The sequence below is a fragment of the Balaenoptera musculus genome, chromosome 14, assembly GCF_009873245.2.
Source record: "Balaenoptera musculus isolate JJ_BM4_2016_0621 chromosome 14, mBalMus1.pri.v3, whole genome shotgun sequence".
Classification (NCBI taxonomy): domain Eukaryota; kingdom Metazoa; phylum Chordata; class Mammalia; order Artiodactyla; family Balaenopteridae; genus Balaenoptera; species Balaenoptera musculus.
Window position 1 is genome coordinate 52,609,864 of NC_045798.1, and position 26,621 is coordinate 52,636,484.

General features: G+C 56.6%; 1 protein-coding gene across 50 annotated transcripts in view; it reads right to left on the reverse strand.

Moving 5' to 3' along the window:
- CELF4 (CUGBP Elav-like family member 4) overlaps positions 1 to 26,621 on the reverse strand; it is a 298,904-nt gene that overhangs the window by 12,786 nt on the left and 259,497 nt on the right. For 6 of the 50 annotated variants that reach the window (XM_036823189.1, XM_036823150.1, XM_036823144.1 and 3 more), the window contains exons 4-11: positions 17,204 to 17,332; positions 16,706 to 16,785; positions 16,125 to 16,268; positions 15,052 to 15,199; positions 13,110 to 13,259; positions 9,285 to 9,350; positions 7,671 to 7,754; positions 2,528 to 2,611 (exon numbers count right to left, since the gene is read on the reverse strand). In XM_036823189.1, coding sequence (XP_036679084.1) covers positions 2,528 to 2,611; positions 7,671 to 7,754; positions 9,285 to 9,350; positions 13,110 to 13,259; positions 15,052 to 15,199; positions 16,125 to 16,268; positions 16,706 to 16,785; positions 17,204 to 17,332 — 885 coding nt within the window. Of the gene's footprint in view, positions 1 to 2,467; positions 2,612 to 7,670; positions 7,755 to 9,284; positions 9,351 to 13,109; positions 13,260 to 15,051; positions 15,200 to 16,124; positions 16,269 to 16,705; positions 16,786 to 17,203; positions 17,333 to 26,621 lie in introns of all 50 variants that reach the window. The other 44 variants (XM_036823151.1, XM_036823146.1, XM_036823163.1 and 41 more) reach the window with 19 other exon arrangements.

Genomic DNA, 26,621 nt, shown 5'->3' on the forward strand with positions numbered 1-26,621 from the left:
TAAAGAGCAAGCGGGGCCTTTAAGGAGTTCACTTTAACAGAGGACCACGTGTGCAGAAAAACGGTCCTTCCTTTGGGGAATAAAGGGGACCCTAGCACCTCCTGCGGGTCCGCTCTGGCCAGGTCCCTCACATGGACCGTCTCATGTGACCTTCACAGCATCGCTGAGAGCTGACTGCTGAAATCCCCATTCCACAAATAAGGACACTGAGGCCCAGAGAGTAAACTTGCCCATGAGTGCGTGCTGGGGACAGCTGCACAGGCTCGGCAGCCAGAGCGAGGGAGGGAACCCAAGAGACTGAAGGAGGAGCCACTGGGCCCGCCAGCTTGGTGGGAGCCTGTCCTCTCTCAAGGCCAGTGGATGTTCAGCGTTAAGACGTTTGTCCAGGAAGAGAGGAAAGAGCCAGAGTATAGGTAGGTGGGGGTGGACCCCCAGAAGCAGCCGGGCGAAAGTCTTTGCTGGAGAACTTGAACGAGCTAATGGCAAGGGTAGTCCGGGGCTGACTGCAGGGAGTCAGACGCGCTCCAGCCCGGGGGCCCAGCATGTTCTGGGCTCTTCACAGTTTTCTTCTGATTTATGGAACATCTGAGGCTTACTTGGAGAGCAAAAGCAGCTGATCTCCAGTTTGTCGTTTTTACATACATAATGTAATTCGTCAGAAGAAACAGCAGTCAAACAGTGGAGGGGTGCAAACTGGTCTTTTCCTTTTGCCTTGTTTTCCCATCCCCCAGAGAAATGAGCTGCTGGGGCAACTCTGTGCCACTGAAATGCCACAGATTTTCAGTGGCAGCTGCCAGAGGGGAAAGGACAATGTGCAAAGATCTTGACTGCCTTGGGGAACATGCTTTCCACCCTGAAGCCCTTCGGGTCCTGGAAAGCTGGTCTCCAAACTGGAATCTCCTTAACATGTGCTTCCTGGTGCTTCTGCATTTTTGTACCTTCTCCCCTTCCCCACTCCCAAAGGGGGGGACCCAGGTTCCCTGGCCAAAGCAGGATCCTATTCTGTCCTCACAGCCCCAGAATCTGGGGGTCAACCTGGAGATTCTGAGCTTCTGGCTGACTCAGCTCTGGGGACTGGACTCCTCAATCCTTGGGGAATCATGAGTGCGTCTGGCCCCAGAAAGAAGCTCCCATGGAGGCAGAAGAGGTGGGAGAGGGGCTAAGGAGGAGAGGAGAGGAGAGGTGTGGGGATGAGGTGAGTTTCCAGGAGGTTGGAAGCAAACTGAAACTCAGGATGCCCAGTTGAGTTGGAATTTCAGATAAACAATGAATTACTTTTTTAGTATAAGTATATCCCCAATATTGCATGAGACATATTACATGTAATATTTGGGATATACGTATGCTAAAAATGTATCCATTGTTTATCCAAAATTCTGATTTAACCAGGCATCCTGTGTTTTATATGACAACCATACTCCTAGATCCTCCCAAGTCCTTTGTCTCCTATCTAACACCCTGCCCAGGAGAATTTACCAGAAGTATCTTCATCCTGTTACTCCCACCATCTTCCACTACCTACCACACCACATGAAGCATCTTCACCTGAATGGTTGAAACCCTCCCCAGCACAGGCCCACCCTCACAGCTGGTCTCCCCTGAACCCTCCTTTCTCCCCAAAGCCTCCTGCTTCCTCATTCACTGACCTTTGACTCTTCTTATCCCAGCCCCCATGCCCTCATCCATTCTATTCCCGCTGCCTGGAATTTCCTCCCCTTCCTTTTTGTCTATTTGCATCCACCTGCCTTTCTCCTTCCTCCATTACTTGGTGCCTCGCAGATTTCACTGCTGTTGAATAGATGTGATTTTCATCTAAGCTCAGACCTGAGGCTTCCCGAGGGCAGGAACCAGTTTCCTCTTCCTGATTCCTCAACAATTTGGCTCTGGTGGCCTGAGGGGGTGGGTAGGGGGAGGAGGGTTCATTGGATGGCAAGAGGGGAGCAAAGAGCAGGGTAGACAGAGAAGGGGGGCAGGGGCAGGACAGAGAGATGGACAGAGGAGGCCAAGGGGCCGGCGGGGTAGGGGCCTCGGCTGGGCGGACCTCCCACCCCAAGGATCATGCTTGGCTTTTACCCCGGGGCCACTGTGACCTTGAGAGGAGAGGGGCGCTGGGAGAATGGGTGTTGCCAGGCTCTGCTCCCTGCCCTTCCACCCCTGCCCAAGGTGGGTCCCTTCCCCTTCTCAGTCGTTGGGAATGGAACTTTTTGCCTGGGAGGAGAGACTATCTCTTGGACCGGGACAGGGGGTAGGGGGGCTGGATGGGGCGTGGGCGTGGGCAGAGAAAGCCAAGAAGCGAAATGAACAGAAGAGAGAAGAGGGGTGAGAGGTGGAGGCTGGAGGCCGGGCACAGGGAGCACTTGGGGGTGGGGGCCGATGTGAAGGAGCAGGTTAAACGCAGTCGGACACCGGTAAATTGGTGCAAGCACCACCCTGTCCTAGGTGAAGTTGGTTTGTTATCTTTACCCACCAAAGCATTTACTTTGGTTAGTCGCCCGATCCACAAACACTTTCGAGGAGATGACATTACCGAAAGGGAGGAACATCTGCATCAGCTCAGCGTCCCCAAACTCCTGGGGCAGATGGTAGATGAACAGGTTACAGCCCTCGGGCCCTGCGGTGAGGGGGGGGGGGCGGGGGAGGAGGGATGGCGGGGTGGGGGAAGAGAGAGACAGAGGAGAGGTGAGCGAGTTAGGCAGCGGCAGCAGGGAGGGGTGGGGGCAAGGTTAGGAGGGGGAGTCTCATTCAAGATCCAAAAGTGGCCACGGAAAAGGGGGGGCTGCTGAGCCCCGGGTCTGAACTCTGGTCTCCGCTCTGCCCTTGGCAAGTCACTGAACCTCTCTGCGCCTCAGTGACCGTTTCTGCAAAATGGATCCATAACAGGGTGCCTTGCAACTCTAGGGCTCCAGGGGTGGAGTCAACCAGTGAATGGGGTGAACCTGCCAAGGCCTGATCAGTCATGGAGGGGAGATGCTGAGAAGAGGCAGGGGTAGGGAGACCTGCCGGGCCCCTGCTCAGGGGACGTCGGAGGGAACTGCCCTGGGGCAGCCGTGCCTCTGGTGCTGGGGCCTCTGGAAGCCTCACTTCAGCCCCCACAGGCAGGACTCTGGGGCCTGCAATCCCCATCCTCCTCGTGGACAGCAGCCACTGCCTTCCATCTGGTCCCCAACGGCCCTACCCTCTGCTGCCCCGAACCTTAAAGTCAGCCCTGATCTTGGAGGTGGAAACCAAGGTTGATCCCACCTCCTCCAGCAAGCTGGGTGAGCAGAAGGGGCTTCACTGCAAGGATCCGTGATGAGATTTTCACAAGCCAGGGTACCACGAGCCTTATGGTATAAAAGGCTTCCCGTTTCATTCCAGCAGTAACAGCCCTGCCACTTCTGTAGCATGAATTACATGCCAGGCTGCTCTACACACTTTATGTGAATGTTAATTCACTTAATCCTTACAGCAGCCCTGAGGCTGTCGTCATTCCCACTTCACAGAAGAGAAAACTGAGGCCAGAGAAGTTAAGTCACCTGCCAAGTCACATAGCTAGTAGGCAATGGAGCCAGGATATGAACCCAGACCCAGGCTGCCTGCCTCCATAGTCTGTGCCCTCCTCTCTCTCTACCTACCTATCATTCATCTCAGTGCCCCAGAAACCCTGAACCCCGCTGAGGTCTTTGGATTTCTGAAATTTGCAGATAGCTAAAGACTCACATGTTTCTTTCTAAATGACCAAAATGCTCAATTTTAACTCTTTGAATGGGAAATCTCTCCAAGCTCCTTCGTTTTTTCCCTGCTATCTAAAATAGAGTATGCCACAGATAACCTTTTAAAGTGTGGACAGTTCAATGTTTGTTTCCAGCCTATGGAGGACATGCAGAGGAAACAGCTGCACTTGCTAAGAGTTGGATAAGAACGAGGTTCTGATCAGAGGCTGGTAGAAACTAGGCAGGAGCTTACAAGTGAAGACTGTAAGGCACCGACGTGGGCTGCCGTGTGGCTTTCACAGCCAGCACCCTGGTTCTCTGGGACGCGTGAGGCTGCCAGATAAGCTGGTTCTGGAGCAAATCATCAGCTCTGGAATCTCTCCGCCCTTTTCTTCCTCTCCTCTCCCCTCCCGCTCTCCTAACTTCCTTCCTCCATCTATCTGCACCCCCTTGAGGTTCACAGCTGACAGCTAAGAGTCCTCTGACCACCAAAGCCTCCCTCTGAACCAATGACCTCCTCGGCCCTGGTCCCTGCCCTGCACCATCTGCCCATCCCCGGCCTCCGGCTTCCCCTCCCTGGACTGCTGGCTCTGCCAGCTGACGGCGCTTTCAGAACCGGCGCAAGCGAGCTCCTTCACCCACTGCCAGGGGTCCCAGGGCCGGACTCCCCAAGCTCTGGTGGCCCAGCCCCCACCCCCCCGCCTCCAACCGTGGCACGTTCTCACTGGTTCACACTCTGTGAATGTGTCCCTTGATGGTCCCCAGCTAGATGTGAGTCCCCTTGCAGCAGGAACCAGCCTGAAGGCCTCATCTAATCCACACCTCCTCCAGGGTCCCACCCAGATCCTCCCCACACCCTCTCCCTTCCTGGGGCTCCCTGAGTCCACAGCCCATATTCTGCAGTCTGAGGCTATTTCTCGGGTAGGTCTGGGAAGCTTTCTCTCCAGCCAGAAGGGGGTGCTCTCTAGGGGCAGGGGCATTTGCCTTCCCCCGTCCTCCTGCTCCCCTCCCCCAGCACGTGCCTCCCTTCCTCCTCCCATCCCAACTCTTCCAGACTTCCCCCACCCCTCCAACCTAGGCTGACACCCGCCTTGAACTTGGGGCCCTCCCTACAAGTTCAAGTTCTGCAAGCTGCTTTGTGTGGATGTTATTTCTGTTCTCCTTAAAGAGACAAGGAGCCTTCGAGGGTAGAGCCTCTGGGCTCAGTCCCATCAGCATTGTGTGTGGCTGAGCCCCACAGGGACGGCTCTCCCAGCCCCCTGCCCCTCACCCCGCAACAGTGAGCCTACACACTGTCTTACTCGGGCAACCCCGGAACCCTAATTCCCAGATTATATATAGAGCATCCAGATGGCATAACCGCAGGACTTTGGAGATCAATCTGGTCCAACCCAGCCTTCTGACAAATGGTGAAACGGAGCTCCAGAGACAGAAAGTGACTGCCCTGGACCACACTGCAGCCCCTGGCACAGTAACCTGGGCTGGTCTGTGGGCAGACAGCCTCAGGGTCTTCAGGCATCTGTTTTCAGGCTCAGCTCAAAGACAAGGGAGCTGGAAGGAGGGTCCTGCTCAGCAACCAGTGTGTCCTGGTATTTCAATGGCATGACACAAGGGGAGGTGACCACGGTGGAAAGAGGCTAACTACTGGCATGGCTGGAGGAGCACAGCCTTCTTGTTCATGCCTCATGCAATACTGGACATGGCTTTGGTCTGGCTCCAACCCACTCTCAGCCTGTCTCCACCCCATTTCCAGGCTCACCTCAGACTCTGCAGCACCCATGCCTTTGCTCCTGCTGTTCTGCCTGCCTCAAATGCCCGTCTCCCCATCTCTACGTGCTGGAGGGGAGTCCTCATCCTTCAGGACCCCAAAGATTTCCCCGAAGACCCCACTTCCAGCACCATGAGCTCGCCCTTATATGCAGCGTGCTTCTATAGGCATCTAGGTTCACATCTCACTGCTCCCCTCCCAATGCCCTGCTCCCGCAGCGCACCCAAGTCAGGGAGGATGGGGACAACAATGGGAGATCCTCCTGCCCGATGGGAGGCTGGAGTGGGGGCTGGCCACACAGAGTCTGCTCTAGGGAGCAGGGCATGGGGGCTGGGGGAGCTGAAGCTGCTCGGAGATGGAGAGAAGGTACGTGAAAGAGTTCAGAGCTAGACTCATGGGTTGGTACAAAGTATGAGGTAGGGGGTGGGGCAGGGAGCAGATGGGGGGACAGTGTTTAAGGCCAGTGGTAGCTGACCTGCAGGGGTGTGTGTGTGTGTGTGTGTGTGTGTGTGTGTGTGTGTGTGTGTGTGTGTGTGTGTGTGTGTGTGTGTGTGTGTGTGTGTGTGTGTGTGTGTGTGTGTGTGTGTGTAGCAGGGTTTAGAGACCTCTGAGCCACAGGCCAGAGTGATACAGGGCACTGACTACGAGGTGAGGGCAGGTCAGCCTGAAGCCAGTGGGGTGACAAAAGCAGTAAGGGCCATTGGGCACAGCTCTCTGCTCTGGGCCTGGGACAGGCAATGCTGGACTCTTGGACCCACCGCTTGTGGCTCTGACCCGACTGATGTGGTGCTGGAAGGCATCAGTGGAGGGAGGAGGGCGGGGGCAGGGCAGGCTCCAGGGCCACAGCCCAGTGAGGAGACCATCTGGCAGAGGCAAGCTGATGGGCCATCGTCCACCCCCACTTCACCAGTGGGCCCAGGCGTGACTCGGAGCTGCAGCATGGCTGCAGGAGTGAGCAGGGGGCCTCACCGTGCACCCTCTGGGTTCCTGCAGCTTCATCCTCATGGGCCCAGGGAGGTGATGACACAGGTTTCAGGAGCTGCCCGGTGCATGTGAACTAAGATAATGCCCCACGTACAACTTTGGAGAGGGTGACAAACTGGTGAGGGGAGGGCTGTGTGCATGGTGGGAAACCCGCAGGCGATTGCTGGAGTTCGGAAGGCAGACTTGAGCTAGTCTGACCCTCATACCCCTCTAGGGAACGGTCATCACTGTCCTCATTTTACAGGTGAGGACACCAAGGCTGATAGAGGAGGGGCTGAGCTGGGAGTCAGACCCAGAAGGGTTTGCTTCAAAGACCAGCCTTTCAACCATCCAGGCTCTGGGGCCTGTTCGGGGCCTGTCTGACCACAGGGCTTTGGACCAGCAGACCCCGGGGTGCTTTCCAGGACTAGCCCACATCCCACAGCTCTGGGAGAGTCTGCCGCAGGGGCTACGAGCCAGCGATATGGAAACCACTGGAACCCTCTGGCCACGTGGGCTGCATGGGCAGGTGTGGTGGCCTCACTGGCAGGCTGACCCTTTTCGTGGGGTGGAGAGACAGGACCCCATCAAACTGAGCTCTGTGAGCACCCCTGCATCCCCGAGAGTGGATTTGTTATCCGGCTCCTGCGGGGCTCCGGACTCTGGAATGGGAGGACTCAGAGTCTTTACGAGGTTCCAGCCTCCCGATGCCCGGTGGCCTTGCTGCCCTGTTCACACCAGGGCCTCCAGATGTGGCTTTCCAGGATCCCCTTCTTTCACTAGGCCTACACTGGGGGACGCCATCCCCTCACCTGCCCATGGAGTCCTGCCCTGGGAGCTCCAGCTGACTCTCCTTCTCACCTGGAAAGTACAACCTCTGTCCCTGACGAACTGGCATCCTCACTCCCACCCACCACCCCAGCCATGACCATTCATATTTCTCCCCTTCCTTGCCACTGGACAAATGCTGCCCATCGAGGGAGGGGAGATTCTTGGACCCTGCCTCCTCCGGGACCCCACCTTCCTGACCTCCCTTCACCTGGGTTTACAGAGCTGCCCGTGACAGTGCACCTCCGCGCCTGGATTGGAGAGCGCTGCCTCTCACCGTCCCGCAGCTCCTCTCACCCTCAACACAATGCAGATGTGGTCACCTTGCCAACGGAACACCCCTGCCAAAGGCCCAGGCAAGCAGCCTCTTTGGGGAGAGAAGGGGGGAAGAGGCGTAGGAGCCCCGCTGGCAGACTCACCTTCTCTCTGTTGCTGGGGGATCATTGGAGGTGGCTGAGGAAAGGCCTGGCTTATCTGACCATAGGCAGCAGGGTAGGCGGCTGCTGGAGGGCCAAAGAGAAGAGGCAAGAGCAAGAGACGGTGACAGTGACACAGAGAGAGACAGGGTGAGAGGCAGGAAGAAAGAGAGAAATTTCAGTGTTGAGCAGTAAAAGCAGACCAGCGAAAAAATGCATTTTTAAGATAAAGCCAGTTTTCAGCAGTAATGAAGGAGAAGCGGCAAAGGGAAGACTAGAAGATGTGTATGTGCGCTTGTGTGTGTGTGCACGCGCACGCTGGTGTGTGCGTGGGGGAGGCGAGTTTAATCTGCGATGGACAACCCACGTGTGGATAATCCACAATGACGGATAATCAAAAACATCAGAATGCCCTGGAGGGGATCGCCCCACACCACCTGGAACCCACAGGGTTTCCCCCTTCTCTGAGCCACGACTGACTCTGGCCACATACCCTCAGTCTCGCGCAGATGGCGCCTGTGTGGGAGACGGGAGCCACCCTAGGTGTGAGCCTGGCCTCTGGGGTCCTGCCAGTGGGTGGTTCCCCAGGGGCAGAGGACTGAGTTGAACAAATCTGATGCTCTCTATATTCAACTGGAAAGGGTCACAGGTGGGGCAGGAGTGGCTAGCCCCCTCCTCAGCCTGGCCTGGCTCCCAAAGGGGCTCAGGGGGGCTCAGCAGGTGAAGGAGAGAGCTTCCCCTGGACTCCAGATGTGAGAAGCCCGCTTTATCCAGGTCTCCATGGTGCCTGGAAGCTCCATCACCCTCAGGGGAGACATTGCTGCCTCCTAAACACAGCAAGGAGGGACCCTGACCAGGCCAGACAGCAGGACACTGGCTGGGCGGGGATGACTGTGGGGTGTGTGTGTGTGTGTGTGTGTTGCCCAGCCCAGGGGAGGGAGAGAAGCGTGGCTGACAGCTGGCCTTGGGCTTCCTACGGTAGCTCATCACCTTCCCATTCAGTGACCCAAGGCCATCTGCTGGCCTCTCCTGTTTTCTACCTCTGGCTGCCTGTCCTCCCTTGTTCCCTGTCCTCCTTGCTCGGGCCCCACTCCTGTTGCCTGTGTATGGCTGGGGGGGGGGGCATGGAAACTGCTTCCCTTCCCTGAAACCCAGGCATCTGTGCTTTCTGAGCCAGTGACACCTAGCTCCGGCCTCACCCCAGTGCTGCTGGGAGGCTTGGTGCTCCTGGACAAGCCAGACCTGGCAGCACCACGGGGGAGGGAAATCTGGCCTCAAAGATGAGTCACTTCACAGCAAGGTTAAAGCTTAGCCTGGCTCACCAACTCATCGCATGTTCAGACCACCCACCACTGCCGTGTTGGGTTAGGGTTAAGTAAGCTCTGCCTGAAGGCCAAGGGGCACCTGCAGAGAGGGAGGGAACCCAGCGGGGGTGGGGGTGGGGTCTCTGTCAGTATAACACTCCCTCCTTCTACCACAGCTCCTGGCCAGTCCTGCCCTGCTCCCCCCTCCCTCACAGTGCTAGGCCCAGGCCTGGCTGGGTAGGGGGCACCGATGCCCAGGCACGGGAAGGTGCATACAGCCGGGGGACCACCGTGGGGACGCGTGGATACTAACGACCTGCATACTGCTGCACTCCGGCGTAGGCCTGCTGCAGGGGGTCCGCGGCGGTGGGGCTCTGCGCTGCAGGGGAGCCAAGGGGGCAGAGGTCAGCGAAGCCTACCCAAACCAGCTCCTCTCCCACCACACCCCTGGACACGATGCTGCAGCTGCACTGCCTTCCCAGCCACTGTGGTCTCTGTCCTGGGGCAGGGCATCCGAGGCAGGAACCCTGAATGGGGGCTCCTCTTTCCTCAGCCTGGGGCCCTTAGTAGGGTGGAATGCTGTTTACCCTGGCTGGGGGACGCAGGCTGCCACTGGCTTGGGTCGGGGGTGAGAGGGGTGGTTCATGCAGAAGGCTGGGAAGGGCAGGAAAGGAGACACCACAGAAGGGCTTGACCATGCGGGGCTTGGTGGGGAGACACCTGAGGGACCTGGCCCTGGAGAAGGGCTGTGGGAAAGCGGGCAAGGGCGCTAGAGGCTATCAGGAGGGTGGTTTCCTCCTCACTTATCCCCAGCAGGACTCAGGGGCAGAGCCCAGCTAGGCAAAAGAAAGGGCACGGAGGCCTCATCCTGCCATTCTTCCTGGGCCACCCATGCCTACTCAAATAGAGGGACCCCCTCCCAAATTCTTAGGGAGTTTGCACGAGGCACAGAGGTCTTTCATTCCTCGGCATGCCCTTAGTAGAACTGACCACACAAATAGATCTGCCCCACGGTGCCCACAGACACCAAAGGACAAGAAGACCAAGGACCTTCTAACACCTGATCTCAGGACTGGGACATCCACTGCCCAGTGCGCGGGGGCCCTTGGGCTGATACTTTGGCAAGCAACCTAGAGAAGCTGGACTTACTGGTTCACTTCTGTTGCCTTTGTTGTGTCTGCAGATGTGGTGGGCAAAAGCCTGGCTGCAGCGTGGACCAATGGTGGGCACTGCCTTTGGTGACCAAGGGCAGTGATGACTGAAGTGGGTGTGGGCTGGCCTTGGGGGCCCAGGGAGATGGGTGGGGACAGATCCAGCCTCAGTATATTTGAGGCAAGCTGGAGAACACAGGGAGGCAGAAAGGAAACCATCCAGGCTTATCTGCCTGGTGACCCAGGCCAGCAAAGCTAAATGGCAGTGCCAGGCTTTGGGGCCTGCAGACCAGGAAGAATTCCCAAATTTCCCTTCTGAGCTCTCTTCCCTGAACCTCTCAGTAACATTACACTAGAACAATAGCTCCTGGGTCTCTGGGGGGCAAGGGAAGGTCCTGGGGCAGAGGTCCTTAGAGATCATGTGGATGGTAGCAGGGGAGCTGGGCCCAGGAGGGCACTGCCCAGAGTGGGGAGCTGAAGATGGGTAAGGATGCAGGCTCCTTCCCGCCTGGGGTTGTCCAGGACAAAACCCTATCCCTCTATTTCCCTCACGGTGGACACTGGAGCTCCCAGTGGTGAGGGAGTAGTGGTGGTGGTGTTTGGCAGGTGGCCTCCTCTCCCTCTGCCTGACTCTTCCACCAGCCTGAGCTCCCTGGAGGGAGAGCCACATCTTGCTTGTCCTCTTGGGCTACCCAGCTGCTCAACCACAGAATGCCTTTATGCCAATTAGAAAAAAGATGTCTCTGGGCAGAGTTTTGGTGCCCTGTGCAAAATATAACCTGCACGACTTCTATGGCAGCTCCCCCAGCACAGTGCCAGGATGATAGCAAGTGCTCAGCAAATACCGTGACATAGGGAAGAAATAACCAGTCCCTATCATTTGCGAGAGCCACCCCTTCAGGGGTGTTTTGTGGCAGTGAAAGCCACACTGTGTTCTTCCAGCATGATCCCGATGAGTAAAGGGGAGAGCAGAGATGCTACCTGGGGCTAGGAAGTGGAGAAAAGCATTTCTGAGACCCCTCTCTACTTCTCTGCTTAATGACCTCATTAGTAACTGCCAAAGAATGAGCACTTTGAAGGATCTCGCTCATTACAGCAGCTCCAAACTCTGCATTTAAAGATGGTAAATTAATTTTTTTAATGTACTACTTTTTTTCTTCCCTTCCCTCCAATCCCTCCCTACAGCTCTGGCAGGGGATTGTTTATGGGATGTGACAGATTGTTACAAATGGGGGGGAGAAACATTTCCAAATTCCACGAGGGAAATAGCTCACAGATGCTGGTAGGGGTGGGGAAGGAACAGGTTTGTCAAAATCCAGAGACCCAGATGGGCTTGTGGGCAGGCGAGGGAGGGGGTGGTGAAACCGCCCAGATGTGCTGGGGACTGTATCTCCCAGCTCATGAGCCTGAGTGAGGAGGAGCCCACGAACCTGAGATAGGTGGGCTCTCTCCCACCTCCAGCTTGCCAAGCCCCTCCCAGCCTGGAGCCTTCACCATTAAACAACACTCCAGATCCCCCTCCAGGCCCTGTCGCTTCATTCTCTAGGCTTCTCTGGTCTCTTTGCTATGCACTGAGGGGTGAGTTGTGGGAAAAGCACTGAGATGGGATCAGGAACAACTCCAAGTTCAAAGTCAGGAAATTCTCCTCTATTTCTCTCTGGCACACTGAACTTGTACTCTGCTGCTGGTACAACTTTTATATTCTATGGATGCCTGGGCCTCACTCCAGACAGTGACATCAGAATCTTTGGGATTCTGTGGTTTTACAAAGCCACACAGTAGATTCTGATGGGCAACCAGAGTGGGAAGCACTCCTTTGCCCTCCAAGGCTGACCTCCTCTGCCCCAGTTGTGCCAACCTCCTTACCCACCCTGCCCCTGCCAGGACAGCCCCTCCATAGCAGTGTGCTCCTTGCTCATCCGTACTTAATGTCTGATCTGAGTGCCTCCTCAGGAAGCTCTGTTGGGCTTCCTCAGCCTACAGAATGAGAGAACTCTCCCTTCATTGGAATCGTTAAGCACCTCAAATCAGAGAACACTCACTCTTGACCAAAGTCTACTCTGCCTTATTGCCTCATTATTCTGTTGATGCATATTGTGTTCCTGACTGGATTTTGACCTCCCAGGAGATAGGCCCATGTCCTGCCCTCCTTCTGGGCCACCCCCCTTTCATCTGTCATAGACTGGGCACTTACTAGTACTTATGGGGACTCTGTGACCTCATCACCTGCCCTCCAGGAAGAAGGACATAGCATTCTCCTCATGGCTATTACACTGCCTCTTGCCAGTCTACTCTAGGGCTTTGGGCCCAGCTCCCCAGCTCCAGTCCTCAAGACCCAGGGAGGTGAGCTGCTTAAAGTCAAGTGGACACTCTTACCACAGGAGAACTGTTAAATTTTAGAGGAACAAAGTTAATCAGGAACAGGCCTCCTGGATCTTCTTGTGTGCCAGAATTCATGGAGGTAGGACCCAGGAACTGTCCAAAGCTCTGGTCCTCTGTCCAAAGTTCTGACCGCAGTTTCGTATGCACCAAGGGGCCGAACTGCTATGTACTAGCCAGACTGCCAATCTATATACCTCCACTTCCTTTCCCAAAGAGGCTTCTCCTATTTAATACTAAATATGATTATTCTTTTAGCTTCTATCCCCTCACTTCTTTTGGGTCAAATTCACTCTCAAGTAATTTGCAGTTATTAGCCTCTCTCTAGATGAGTTGGACAACTCATCTATTCTCCTTTCCCCTCAGGGAGCCCCAGGAATGGAGTTTTTTCTCACCCATCAGACTGACAAACCCCCAGGGATCTGTCTTCTCTTCCATCAGGAGCTCCCTGAAGGAAGGCAGGAGGCTGGCTTTCCCTGATCACATTTGGGGTTCCACCAAGGAACAGAGGGCGGGGAGCCACACATTCCCTGTTATAACAGCAAGGGCACGGACAGAAGGGATGAGGAGTGTTGCATGGGGAAGGAAGAGCTACCAGATGTGCTTACCTGGGTAGGGGTGAATGCCATTGGCAAACACAGCTTCTGCAGCAGGTTGCCCATTGGCCTGTGGGGGGAGGCCAGTGAAGCCGTTCACCCCAATGGGGGACGGGATGCTAGGCACGGCTGGTGCAGTGATGCCCGGAGGGGTGCTGCCACCTGGTTCCAGAGGTGAAGATGGGTGGAGAAGGGGAGGCAAACAGAACAAAGGTGATGAAGGCCAACCCATGGAGCTCCACCCTGCTGGCTCCGAGGACCCGGGGATAGACTTGGACCTCACACGTCAACTCAATCCTATCTGTGAATCAGGCCTTGGGTTATCACCTCCCTGTATGTAATGACTCGACTTACCCCAACTATATCTATACTTCAAAGCAGAGTCCAAATCTCACCTACCCCACAAAGACTTCTCTTACCACTGACTGCTTGACCTTGGACCTGCAGCACATAGACCTCTAAGTGCCCTTGACTTTGACCACAGTTGGTCTTCCTTTAGTCTTTTTCAATGATTTGCGCTCACCCCAGTTAAGTCAGGATGGACTGGTCTTTGTCTAGCCACCAAGGGGTTTCTAAGCTATGGCTCTGCTCTCTGCTATCTTAATTGGATCACTGAGGGGCTGATTTCCCTCCCTATGAGGGAGTCTTGATACTCAGGTGGAGGAGGTCTTAATTGTGGTGTTCCCTTGCATTGAGGGAGAAAGGCCTTTGCAGAGTCCAGACTCAGCCCTATTCACACAAAAAAGTAGACACCCTGGCCTCCTCCTCTTAAGACAGTGGTAATGCTCATTGTGGCAGGGGTAAAGTTGGGGTCAGATGACAATATGCTGTGCCCTCCCTACACCAGGCGGATGGAAACCAAGGTGTGGATGGCATGGTGATTGTACTGAGGCCCCAGAGGCTGGAAAGGCCTTCCTCTTCATGTAGGAAGCAGGGTATCTCTGTGGATAAGGACCCGAGGCCATCAGGAGTGTCCCTAGATTGGGAACCAGAGCTGTGGGGTGGTGTTCAAGTTGGGGCTAGAGATGGCACAGTCTTTTATAGCTTTTAGCTGGGAAAGGAATAACTCCTGGGTGTCAGGAAGGCTGCTGCTATGGCCTGAGTGCAGATAGCGAAGGAAACTTGGTGAATGAGAACTCAGCCCTTGGGGCTAGACAGGGGTTCTTAACTTTGAAACCACTGGCATCTGCAGCCACACATTTCCTTGTAGGGAGCTGTCCTGGGCATCGTAGGATGTTTAGCAGCAACCCTGGTCTCTACCTACCAGATTACAGTAGCACCGCCCCCCTTCAGTCATGACAACCAAAAATGTCCAGGACATTGCCAGATATTTGGGGGGGAGGGGCAAAATTGCCCTGGTTGAGAATCATTGAACTGGATAATAGCCAGGATCCAATTAAAAACATGCTTTGTAAGCGGAGCTGTTTCCAACCCCTCTGTCCTTTAGTAACTCCTACAGTTCTCTCTTGCTTGTTGTGAAGTTGTCTTGGAAAAAGTCAGTGAATCTAGGTTGGGTTAAAGGGAAATGAAAAAATGGGGTTCCTTCTGTGCTTGGGCCAGGGGTCAAACAGGGTCACAGGATGGGCAGGGCTCTTCCCCTCTCAAACCTCAAAGGGAGATGTGTTCATGTCAATTTCTTTCCAGATATCTATACCAGAGATCAACATGAATTGCTTCCTGATATGACTAAACAATTTGAGTGAAATTCTCACCACTCTGAAATCATATCACAGACATCAAGGGGTCCACATCCCATCTTCCCATGGGTCCTCAGGAATTAGAATATTTTTGAGACACATTGACCAAGGATAAGGCCTGCTTTGGGCCCAGACACCATGTGCTCTTGACACAGGATGGTCCATTGGTAGCCAAAATTGGCCAAACAAAAGGTACCGATGTGGGTCCAGCTGCTTTCCTGCCAGGCCAGGCCCTGTGTTGGTACCTGCCCACTTACCTGAGGTTGGGGTCATGGGTGCGGCCGCCAGGCCATTCATGTTGAGGGCCGCCATCTGCTGCATCTGGGCGGCGGCGAAGGCAGCCATGGGGTTCAGGTAACCACCCTGTGCGACTGACGCCATTAGCGCCGCTTGCTGCTGCATCAGCTGGGGCAGAGGGAGTGCAAACAATATCATGCGCTTCCAGGGGGGGCGACCCTCCCCACCAAAGGGTTCAGCTCCCAGAGACCAGCCTCCTAGGCCCTGAACCCCAGGGAGCTCAGACACATCTTCCGACCCCCACCCCCAGAGAGCCCTGATGCCTTCCCCATACCTGCCCTAGGTCTCAGTGGCTGTTAGAGACCACCCCCCTCCCGCCCCCCAAGAGAAAACTGTGTTCAAAAGTAACAGTAAGGTCCTTGGCACTCTAAAGTTGTAGAAGGTGGGGGAAGGGGACTGCCTCCATGGGCGCCAGTCAGACCTGTCGTTCATGGAGATGTGACATCCAAAGCTCTAGAGACATGTTGGATGAGCCTCTGTAGAACTAAGTTGGCATGGATGTCTGTTCAAAATGGTCCTAACTTGGAGTCTGTAGGGTAGAAGCTACAGGAGAATCACAAATAAAACCTCAGGCACCCCCAAGGTTCTCACAGAGCTGAGTGGGGACTGGGGAGGTTGCTGTAAGTGGCCAAGTTTGGACCCTGCTGAAGAAGTGAGGGGAGCTTGCATTTTTAGAAGCAGAACCCTGGCCTACCTTAGTGCCACCCATGTGGGTCTGCAGGTCTGCAGAGGCAGCTGAGGGGAGATGCTGGCAGAGCCTGCCCCAGTGTGAAAGAAAGAAGTTGATGGGCCGGGGCCTGAGCTGGGGCCTGAGAGGACTACAGAGGAGGTGTAGGGGAGGAAGGCTTGGGGGCACCTCAAAGGACCCCTGCCAGGAGTAACCAGAAGGCCTGAGGACACCCTTCCATGAGTGGTGGCGGGGGTGGTGTGGTGTCAGCAGGACACTGAACCTCTCTCCCTGTTCCAATCAGTGCTTCCTAGGATTTGCGAAGAACTGCCCTTCCCGGCCCCGCCCTGCTGTGCCCTCACTTACTGCCTGTGCGTAGGCGCCGTAGGCCCCGAACGGGATGGCCATGGGGTTGAACATGCCCATCTGGCCAGCCATCTGCTGCATTCGCCGCATTGTGCGCTCCTTGTCGGTGTCGGCGAACTTGACCACCAGACTGGATGAGGCTCCCTGCAGCCAGGACTGTGCGTGAGGCCCACCAGCCCTAACCGCCTCGCCTCTGCTCCCTGGCCTGGGCCCACCCAGTCCTCTCCACGGGGTGCTATGGGGGCGGGGTAGGTGGCACGGTGACAAGCACCAACCCTCCGTCCAGGGGTCTGGAGTCTTAACCACCCCCCCCCCACCTCAGGCTTTTTCTATCTGGGTGACCTTGGGCCACTTCCTTAACATCTCTGGGCCTCAACGTCCTTGTCTTAGAAATGCGGATATTGGCAGTGCCTTCCGTTCTCATGGGGAGGCTGTGAGCACCGCAAGCGTTTGGCATCCTGTGGCCCAGCACGCGAGGGCTGGCGGGGCCCTGCGGATGCGTGAGGTGGCCGGGATGTCTCTGTCCCTCATTGCCCCGTTCCCTCCCCCGCTCCCAACTACCCAGGGGCGGCCGCACTCACCGGCATGGTCTGGCTGCCGTGCAGAGCGTTGATGGCGGCTTGCGCCTCGGCGTGGGAGGAGTACTTCACAAAGGCGCACCCTGGGGGGACGGGACAGGCTGAGCCACGGCGCCAGGGCCCAGAGGAAGGTCAGAGAAGCGCGAGGACTGAAAGGCGGGGCACGGGAGGGGCCGAGGGGAGAGGGCGCCTCCCAGAAGAAAGCAGAGTGAGACACAGAAAGAGTGAGAGAGAACCGACAAACTCAGAGCCACACAAGGAGGCAGAGAAAGACCGGGACCGGCCAGAGTCTTCAAAGGACCCTTAAGTGGCGCCGTCCCCCGCGACTTGGATCGCGGCCTTTCCATCCCCGCGGGCCCAAGCGTCTCGCCCCTTCCAAGCAGCCTTACCCCGCTTGCCCGACGGGGCCAGCCCCAGACGGCTCGGGACTCTGCCGTCAGGCTGGCAGGAGACCCGCGGCCCCGCCCCGCCCCGCCCACTCCCCGCCCCGCCCCCACGCACCCTTGCTGTTGCCGTCTGGCCCGCGCAGGATGGTACACTCCTCGATGTTCCCGAAGGCCTCAAAGAGGCGGCGCACATCGTCCTCAGACTGCTGCTTGTTGAGCATGCCCACGAAGAGTTTTCTATCTTCTGGAACAAAATTAGGAGATGCTTACCCGGGCCGGGGGCCCGGCTGCGCGGGGTCGGGCCCGGGGGGAGGGCACGGCCGGAGGTGGAAGGGTTACGGAGGGGAAGGGTAGGAGCTGGGTAGGGGGCGGGAAGGGGGCTCACAGCCGGAGGGGGAGGGAAAACAAGGAGAGGGAGGCGGGTGGGGCACCGCTTGAAGGGGAGGAAGGACAAGGGGAGGAAGGACAAGGGGAGGAAGGACGTGGGGTTAGGGGGAGAGGAGGGCAAGGCCAGAGGGGGAGGGGAGGTAGGAGGGGTTGGGTCTAAGCGGGGGCAGGATTGCAGCGACTCTGCCCCTTCCTGCCTAGAGAGCAGACCTCACACTGAGGGGCAGGGCCGCTGGTCTGGCCGCTCACCTACCGGCACACAGGTCGTGTGGGCAGCCCTACGTCTCTTCCTTCCTCCTCTTAGACACAAACTATCTTCCTCAGCCACTTTCACCCCCAGATGCCAAAATTAATTTACAACTGGCAAGTCTGCCACAGGGCCTTTGCATATGCTGTTCTCTCTGCCTGGAGTGTCCTCCACATCACAAAGTTGAATCCTCTAATGCTAGGTCTCAGTTTAAATATTGCTTTCTCATCAAAGCCCCTCCTTCCACTTCTTTATTCTCTGTCTCAGTCCTTCCCATGGTCCAAAATTCAAAGGAGAAGTATTTATTGCTTTGCCTGAGTAGTGGGTTTCGGTCTAGCTCCCCACCCCTCAATCTATGCTCCCTGAGGCAAGAGGCCAGGCCTCTGCTGGAGCAGTGGTAGCAGGCACATAGTAGGCCCGCAGGACTGAGCTATGGAATGAATGAATGAATGCCCTATGCCAGTCCCAGGAGCACACCTCCTTTCTGCCTCACATGTTCTTACCTACATCTGGTGCTCCCTCCTCTTGCCCCTTCCTATTCATGCTGTGAAATTCAGCCCTGGGCACTTTGGAGGGCCTGTTTCTGAAGACTGGGCTCTCTCAGCAGCCTCCCCCCACACTCGTGTTGAGTACCAAATGGTTTGTTGACAACACTCAGATGTGTGCTTAGGGTGACAGGGATCACATTAGGCTGTGTGGATTTGTAGTAGCTTGTGACTGCAAAAAGATTTCCCATCCCACAAGCTCTTACTGCAGTGTGACTTTCACTCCTCCCAGGGACGTGGGGTCTAAGTTCCCTCCCCTTGAATCTGGGCGGGGCTGTGACTGCTCTAACCAATAAAAAATGGCAGAAGTGACAGGAGCTGCCTTCAAAGGCTCGGTCATAAAAAGGATCAGCTTCCACTCTCAGCTCTCTCTTTTGGGGATGGTTGCTCTGCGGAAGCCAGCCACCATGCTGTGAAGAACCGCCAACTAGCTCATACCAGGAGTCCACACGGAGAGGAACCCAGGCCTCCAGCTGACAGCCAGCATCAGCCCCCAGACATGGAGTGAATGAGTCCTGAGATGATTCCAGACCCCAGCCTGTGAGTCTTCCAGCTGAGGCCCAGACATCCTGGAGCAGAGACAGTCCCTCCAAGCTGTGCCCTGTCTGAATTCCTGACCCACAGAATCCATGAGCATAATAAATGGTTGTTTTATACCACTCTGTTCGGGGCTAAGTTGTTAGGCAGCCGTAGTTGCTGGAACAGGGTCCCTGTGGTGGCAGACACCCTCTAGATGCTTGTTGACTATTCAATAACTGACACGCACAGCCAAGGCTGCAGAAATGCCCACCCCAAAATTGCAAATGGCCTTATGTTCATGGTTTCCACAGAATGCAAGGGCACTCCAGGACCATGTCCTTCTGGATTCAGGGTGGTTGGTACCTCCTGCTCCAGAGCACCCCCGTCACTCACAGGGCCAGGAGAGTTCACATAGAGATGAGGGGCTGACCTGGGGTCTGGAGCAAAGCAGAGGAAACCTCCAGGCCCTGCCCTGCTTCACAGGCTACCCCAGAGTCCTCCTGCTCAGGAAGGCCTGACCACCGCCCTGCTGGTACCCCCAGCCCGGAGCACTCAGCACTGGGCAAGCTCTCAGTGATGAGGTGCCCCTTCCATGCCCACAGGGTATCATTGCCAGTTCCTGTGACCAATGCTGCGTCAGGGCACGCCAGCCTGGACCTCCAACGTGGGTGGGCTTCAGCCAAAGCTCTGGGCCCGGAGCCTGCCCTAGCCTGGGCGCTCCGCCAGGCGGCTCAGGCGCTGGCAGGGCTGGGCACGCCCCCGCCCCATCTCCAGGCATCCCCAACTCCAAGCTCTGGGCTGGGGGAAGCAGAGACTGGGAGACCAAGAGGAAGGAAGACAGAGGGAGTGGAAGGGGTGAAACTGAGGAGGGACAGGAGGAGATGGGGTTCAGAGCAGAAAGGGAGGGGAAATGGCGGAGACAGAGGAAAAAGAACTAGAAACAAAGAGCAGAGAGAAGAGCCAGGCAGAAGGAGAGGGCAGAGACAGAGGCGAGAGGGCCGAGGGCTTATGTTTAACTCCCAGAAGCACAGCAGCATTTACATGAAGTGAATCGAGTTTTGAAGCCTTCAGTAGAGCCTTGAAATTCTGCTCCCCAGGTCGGCCAGGTGTTCCCCCTCCCCCAGCCCCTTTTAAAGGCTCCAATTAAATGGGATTTCCAGGAAGACAAAGAAGGGAAAACCTGCCCCCTGCTCATCCCTGACCCTCCTGCTCAAACATCTCCTCCCGGGAAGGAACTAGGAACGGAAGAGAAGGCCGGTCCTGCACCAAGCCTGATTTAGATGCTGGAACAGCAGCTCCTGCCTCTCTCCTGACGTCTGAATATATTCCTCTCGTTTCATCCTGACGGCTTTCTGATTACATTAAAATTCATCCCCACGTGCCTTTCTAGCCAGCCACTTCCCTTTTGCCAGGGTTTTTTTGTCTGTTTGTTTGTTTGTTTGTTTTTTCTAATTCCTTCTTCCACTCCCTGAAATCACCCCTTACTGCCTATTCTCAGTTCTCCGTTCCAGGCCTGAGCCCTTCCTGTTTGAGGACTTTCCCAGTGTGGAGGGGACCAGGCTCCCCCTCTTCCTGCCTGTCCGGACTTCCCCAGGGAAACTACAGCTAGCCTTACCTTTCTGGAAGGCTGCCAGAAACCAAATAAACCTGGCTGCAGACTCACTTCTTCTAGGTGATCTGGATTGAGACCCCACCCAACACAAAGGTTTATTTGTTTCTAGGATCCTCTTTATTTCCAGTTGGCTTTGGTACTGGGTGAGTGATTCTAAGGCTTGTCTTTCAGACCAGGCAGTGGAAGGACTCTTGAGTCTGAGGGTGGATGTCCTCCTTCGGCCCAGGCCCACTGGCTCACACCCCAGCTCTGCTGCCTTCCAGCTGCATACCTGTTCGCCCCCTCAGGGTTTTCGGTCTCTAAGATGGGAATAACTCAGCCCTCCTCATGTGGTGGACAATTGGCTCCCAGGAGATGCTGCAGGACAGAGCCTGGCCAGCAGTAATAACAATAGCGATGATCATCACCTGGGGTTCTGTATCCAGGAGGAAGAGGAAATGGAGCTCCCTGACATGACTTGAGGGGACAGAGGTCACAGAGAGGGAGAGGTCAGAGGATCCACATCTGGGGGAGGAGCGCTTGAAGTGACAACTTGGACTGGACTCAGGCTGCGGCTGCTCAGCTGAGATGGACAACCTCTCCTTGTGTCCCCACCCCTGTGCCCTCCTTCCCCCCGGCCACTTTCCCAAGGCTCTGTCCCCAAGCTGTGTCAGACGACCAGAGACACCATTTGGCTGGTGTCTTGGATCTTATGCCAACCTAGCGAGAGTCTCAGAGAATGACTCCATTTCCCCAGCCACTTCCCACCCGCTCCATCATGGACACAGACCCCGATTTCCTGGGACAGGCTGAGCAGTCCCTGCCCCCGGCCCTCCTGCCTGAGTGACGCAGGGTCCCTGGCTGATGGTGGGGCTGTGATGCTCTCACTCCCCTCCGTGAACCCTCAGCCTGAGCCCGTTTGAGGGCTGTGGGAGATGTTCAGGCAGGTATTGCTGGGACTGGGCCACGCAGGCCACCTTGATGGGAGGTGAAGCCAGGACAGACCTCAGGGTCGGGGAAAACGGGCTGAAGACATCCCTGAGTGGGAGGTCGCTGAGACCGCATGGGAGCAGTCTCCCTCAGAGATGCAGGAGGCTGGTCTGCAGCCCAGTATCTGCCTCTTGACAGAGCCCAGGTTAGGGCAGGCAGGCAGCTCCATTAAGCTCAACTTCTGACTTCCTGGGCTGAGCCCAGTGGCTGGCACAGAAAAGCTTTGGCTGTCACGGGCTCTGCCAGTGACCTGCTGGGTGATGGGCAAATACCCCAAATCTCCCCTGCCTTTGGGTTTTCACATGGGCTCCTCCTGGTCCAGGGGCCGATCAAGGGGCTCATGCTCCCACAGTCATTCAACAACTGTTTGCTGAGCAACTTCTCCGTGCCAGACACTGTTCCATGCCCTGCTTCTACAGCAGGAAACAAGAGAGGTGAGTCAGCTCACTGGAGCTGACTTCCGGATGGGGACAGAGGCCATCCACAATAAACAAGTTCCAGAACAAGACAAAGGCCAGCAGGGCTGCGACAGAGTGGCCCCCAGAGCTGGTGTGCCCTCCCCAGCAGTAACAAGGCCGCAGAATGGCAGAGCTGGGCTGGACCCTGGAAAACACCAAGGCTCCCACCTTTTTAGATGAGGAGGTCGGGGCAGCTGGGGCCAGGACTAAACCCGGGTTCTTGGAGTCTCTTGAATTCCTAATCCTGACCCCCTTGCTGCTACCTTCCTGCTCTTTTAAACTATGAGTGCCTGTGTCTGCAGGGGTGAGGGAGCACCTGGGGTTCCAGGAGGCAGGGGTGTGACACCCCAGAAGGTTGGCACTAGTCCCGGCCCTTCCTGAACCAGAGTGGGCAACTCATCTCTCTGTGCCCAGATGTCCTGCTCTCACTGCGGGGGGAGTGGGCACAGTTTATCTTCCTCCCCCTCCCCAGGAGCTGTGGGCGGGGGGAAGCCAATGAAATAACGGATGGGAAAAGTACCAAGTTCTGTCAGGTGCACGTGTTTACAACCACCTGAGGAGGGAATGGACCAGAGCCCCTGGCATCCCGCCTCTGGTCACTCCTTCAGCAAGCACTGACTGAGCACTTACTGTGTACTTGGGACTTGGCTGATCAGAGAGTCTGAGGTGAGTCTTGGGGGCCCTTCTGGTTTTCCTCTTTGGGCAAGTGTGTGTGTCGGGGGGGATGCTTGGCTCTCAGATCCCTGGAGAATCCAGTCTTTGGCCCCAGAGCCTCTGCCACAGAGCCCCCATGAGAGAGGACAGCCAGGCAATAGCTCTGGACTGCAGGTCTGTAGGGGCCAGTTGGGGAAGGGGGCAGTGGTGACACCCTGAAGGCTTCCAGGTGGAGGTGGCCTGGCGTCAGGGTCAGGGGCTCCAGACCCACAGCAGGATTTGAGCAAAGGCTGAGAGATGGGAGGGCCCTTTTTGGCTGTTCTTTTCACTTGCTCCCAAGTGGTCCCTGCCTGGGGGTTCAGGGGGAGCTGGACTTTGCTTTCCCAACTCCCTCTTGCCTGCCGTACCCCCCACCAACACACACACATCTCCCAGTCCTCTGACCTAGGGAGTATTCTTCATTTTCCCAGAACCTCAATCTAATTCTGAGTTTCAGTTTCCCAGCCTATTAGCATTGGGGGACACCTCCGGGAAGATTCAAGTGCAGATGAAAAGGCAGAGGAGTCTGGTTGCCAGAATCTCATGCTTCCTCCAGCCCCTCCAGGTGGGAGACAAACTCCTCTCTCTCGTTCACTTAGAACGTCTGGGCAGAACGGCGCTCTGGCTGGAAGGATTTGCATTTTAAAAGGAGAGCCCAGAAAAGAGAGAAGCAAGACACTGACAGCAAGCTGAGGACAGGCCCCTCTTGGGGTATATCAGGGTGGTGCCTCGGAGCCCCCAGACATGTGTGCGGGGAGCATCCTGCTGGCTGGGCAGGATGAGTGGGCCCCCGCGGGGGGAGGAGGTGGGTGGCAGCAGCACCACTTGACTTGCCAAAAGCCAGCACCCTGGCGCTAATGCTCAAATTCCGGTTTAATTTTCAAAATTTGATTTGCTCATTACCATAGGCATTAAAAAATATTTCCTGCTTAAGGATAGATGGCTGCTGGGGCGCCATGGACGAGTGTTCAGATGGCTAATGCCTTTATGGCCGCAATAGACTTTTACTGTTCTCTTCCCTCCAGCTGCCGAGGGAGGGTTTGTGGGGGGACCTGAGCTGGGGAGAACCGGGGGGCCAGGGGCCAGGGTAGGGAATAAATGGTCTTGAGTTCTGTGGCTGGTGGGGCGGGCAGAGGGGTTGCTAGGAGATCAGGAGGGCCTGGCTGGGCGGGGGATGTAGGGCCAGACCTGTAGGAGACACTCTCATAGGGCCCTGGAGGCCCAAGGGCAGCAGTTTGGGGAGTGAGAAGAAACTTCCAGACACTCACAGTGACTGAGCCGGAGGACTCTCTCCTGCTCTTGAGCCTTTGGCCCTGGGGGTGGGCAGGGCAGGGCCAGAACCCAGAGCCCCAGGTACCCATGTACCTGCCCCTCAGCTGTTGGCAGAGGCCATGCCAGACCCTCAGCATCTCTTAGCCTCTTTACTGTGGGACCAGGGGACTTGCTGGACCGCCTTCTGGATCCCAGGACCATCTGCTCTCCCTGGGGAGTGATTTCATGCCCGAAGGGCCACAGGCAGTGAGTCTTAGGGGGAAAAACCTGTTCCTTCTCCCTAACTTCACCCATAGATGAGGAAGGACCTTGAATCGAAGGCACACAGACTTGACAGGAGGGGTGGGGCCGGGGCGTCTTGCAGAGAGTAACTGAGGCTCTTTGTCAAATCCTGGTTGACTGGGTCCCCTTAGGCAAGTCACATACCCTCCCTGGGCCTCCAGTTCCTCATCTGTAAAAGGGGAGAATAATCACACCCACCTCATAGGGCTGCTGGGAGATGAAATTAGTTAAGGTACCTGAGGATTTTAGCCCAGAGCCTGGCACAGAGTAAAATGCTCAATAAATGCAGCTCTGCGCCAGCTACAGCCAGGACTACTGCTCATCCGCAGCAGCGGCAGCTGGTGGGATGGGGACGCCCACCCCGCCCCTGGGGTGTGGAGAGGACCCCAGGGACACTGAGCGGTCACCTGCCAGGGGTCAGCCTGAGAAGCCGGCTTTCCTTTGCCTCGCCTGACCGAATGGCAACATCTGGGGGCCCCTGAGACGCTCCCCAGCATCCTCCACGTGGTCTGCCTGGATTCGTCCACAACAGGAGACATTTCCCCCGAAGTTACGCTGAGACCCCTCTGTGCCCTTTCCATGGATTCTCCGTGTCCTGACCCGTCAAGCACCCTGGCTCCTAAGGGACACGTAGGTGTCAAACTGATTGTCTGAACTGCAATCTGTGCCATTTTCTAGGTTGCTGAGCCCCCACCCTGAGTCCAGGGGCCTCCTCTTCCCCCTCCTGGCCAGCCCTGAGGTGGGCAGCACGCAGTCCCACACCTGCCTTTCAAACGGGGGAGCAGTGGGTAGGGCTGGGGGTCTGCACCCCCTCTTCTCCTGCCTGGGGACCCACAACCGCCTGCTCTCCTGCTGGTGCGGGAGTTTCCAGCCTCGCCATCCACAACAAGGTTAAGGGCCTGGATTGGGGTCCCTCTGCAGCCATGTGACCGTGTCACTGCCCTCCTGAGATGGGCCAGGCCTGGGAGAGCTCTCCATGTGAAGTGAGCCAGTAAGGAGCCAAGCGATGCCCCCCTTTGTCCCCACAACTCACACTGTGCCAGAGCCAGGGCCGGGGTTGCAGCTGGGCGGGAGCCGCCTCCCAAGGATAAAAGCCTTCCTGCCTGGGAAGAAGGCTGAAGGAGACATCAAACCAGATTAAAGGCTGCTGGAGATGGGGCGGTGAGAAGGGCCGAGATGGGGCTCCCGCTCCACTGGGGATGCAAATGAGGACCCTCAGCCGCTCCAGCCCCCGGGGCAGGCCGTGCCAGGCCTTGATCTGCCGAGCTCCCTCCAGACGGTCTCTGTTTGATGTCGGGGTGGGAGGATGCAGGGCACATCCGGTCTCCCCCACTCGCATTCCTTCAGCCAGCTCTGCCTTCCAAATGCTTCGGGGTAGCGCGCAGGCCGTGAGAGTCCCTTCCTCACTGTCTCCCGCCATCCACCCAGGCCCCTGCCGGCTGCTCTCCACAGGGCAGCCGCAGGAGTCAGCTACAACCCAGGGCAGATCCTGTCTATCTCCTGCTCAGACCCCGCAGGCGCTCCCATCTCACCGAGCACAAGCCTTGTGAGGGGCTGCACAGGCAGCCCACACTCTGACTCCCCCGATCCCTCCATCCCTCTGCTCAGAAACGTAGGTCTTGTGAAGTCTCAGGAATACTCCATGCACGGCCTGCCCCAGGGCAGGGCACTGCGCTTGCACTGCAGTTCCTCCTCTTGTCTCCAAGATCATGTCCTTGGCATCTGCAGGACACTGAACTCCAGGAATCCTCAGAAACTGGGAAGTGAGTGTCTCCTGGAGATGAGTGGGCAGCGGCCACGCTGCAGGCATAGAGCATGCCGTGATGAGTTCTGGGGATGTGGGGTGTCTAGAAGCCTCGAGCCAGGCCCTAGGGGCTGCACATGCAGGATTTGCCAGGTGGAAAAGGCACGGGGCAGGCAACCCAGGTCAGGGAGCGCGGCATGTGCAAAGGCAGGGAGTGTGACAGGCACGTGGGACGAGGAGTCACAGTGACACACACACCCCTCCCTCCTTCCTCTTCCCCACCCACCACATTCTCAACAATTCCCTCAAGGTCCAAGCCTGCACCCTCACCGCTGACCACCGGAAGCCTAGCCTGGGACTCAGACCCTGCATGCAGGCTCCTCCTCGCCTGTGTCCATACTCACTGCCCACCATGTCCTCTCTTGGCTCAGACTGGCTCGTAAGTCATCGCACCCAGGGATTCTCCTGTGGTCCAACTGGACTCCCAGGCCCACCCCCTCAGTGTCACCCCGGTGTCTTCTTCATGACAAGAGCCAGTGGACCGAGCTCCCACATCACAGAGCCTCTGCTGCCCCCAGACAGCACTGGTCAGACTGGCTCCCTCCCCAGGGCTCTGTGGTGCCCCTGCCCGAGGGAGACCACAGCTCTGACCACACCTACTCCTGCATGAGGCGGTTATAACCGCCACAATACTAATAATCAGAATGGTTCTCATTTATCAAATATTTACCATGACGCCAGCACTGAAATAAGCCCTTTGCAAGCATAACCGATATTTTATTCTTTCCACCGTACAGATGAGGAA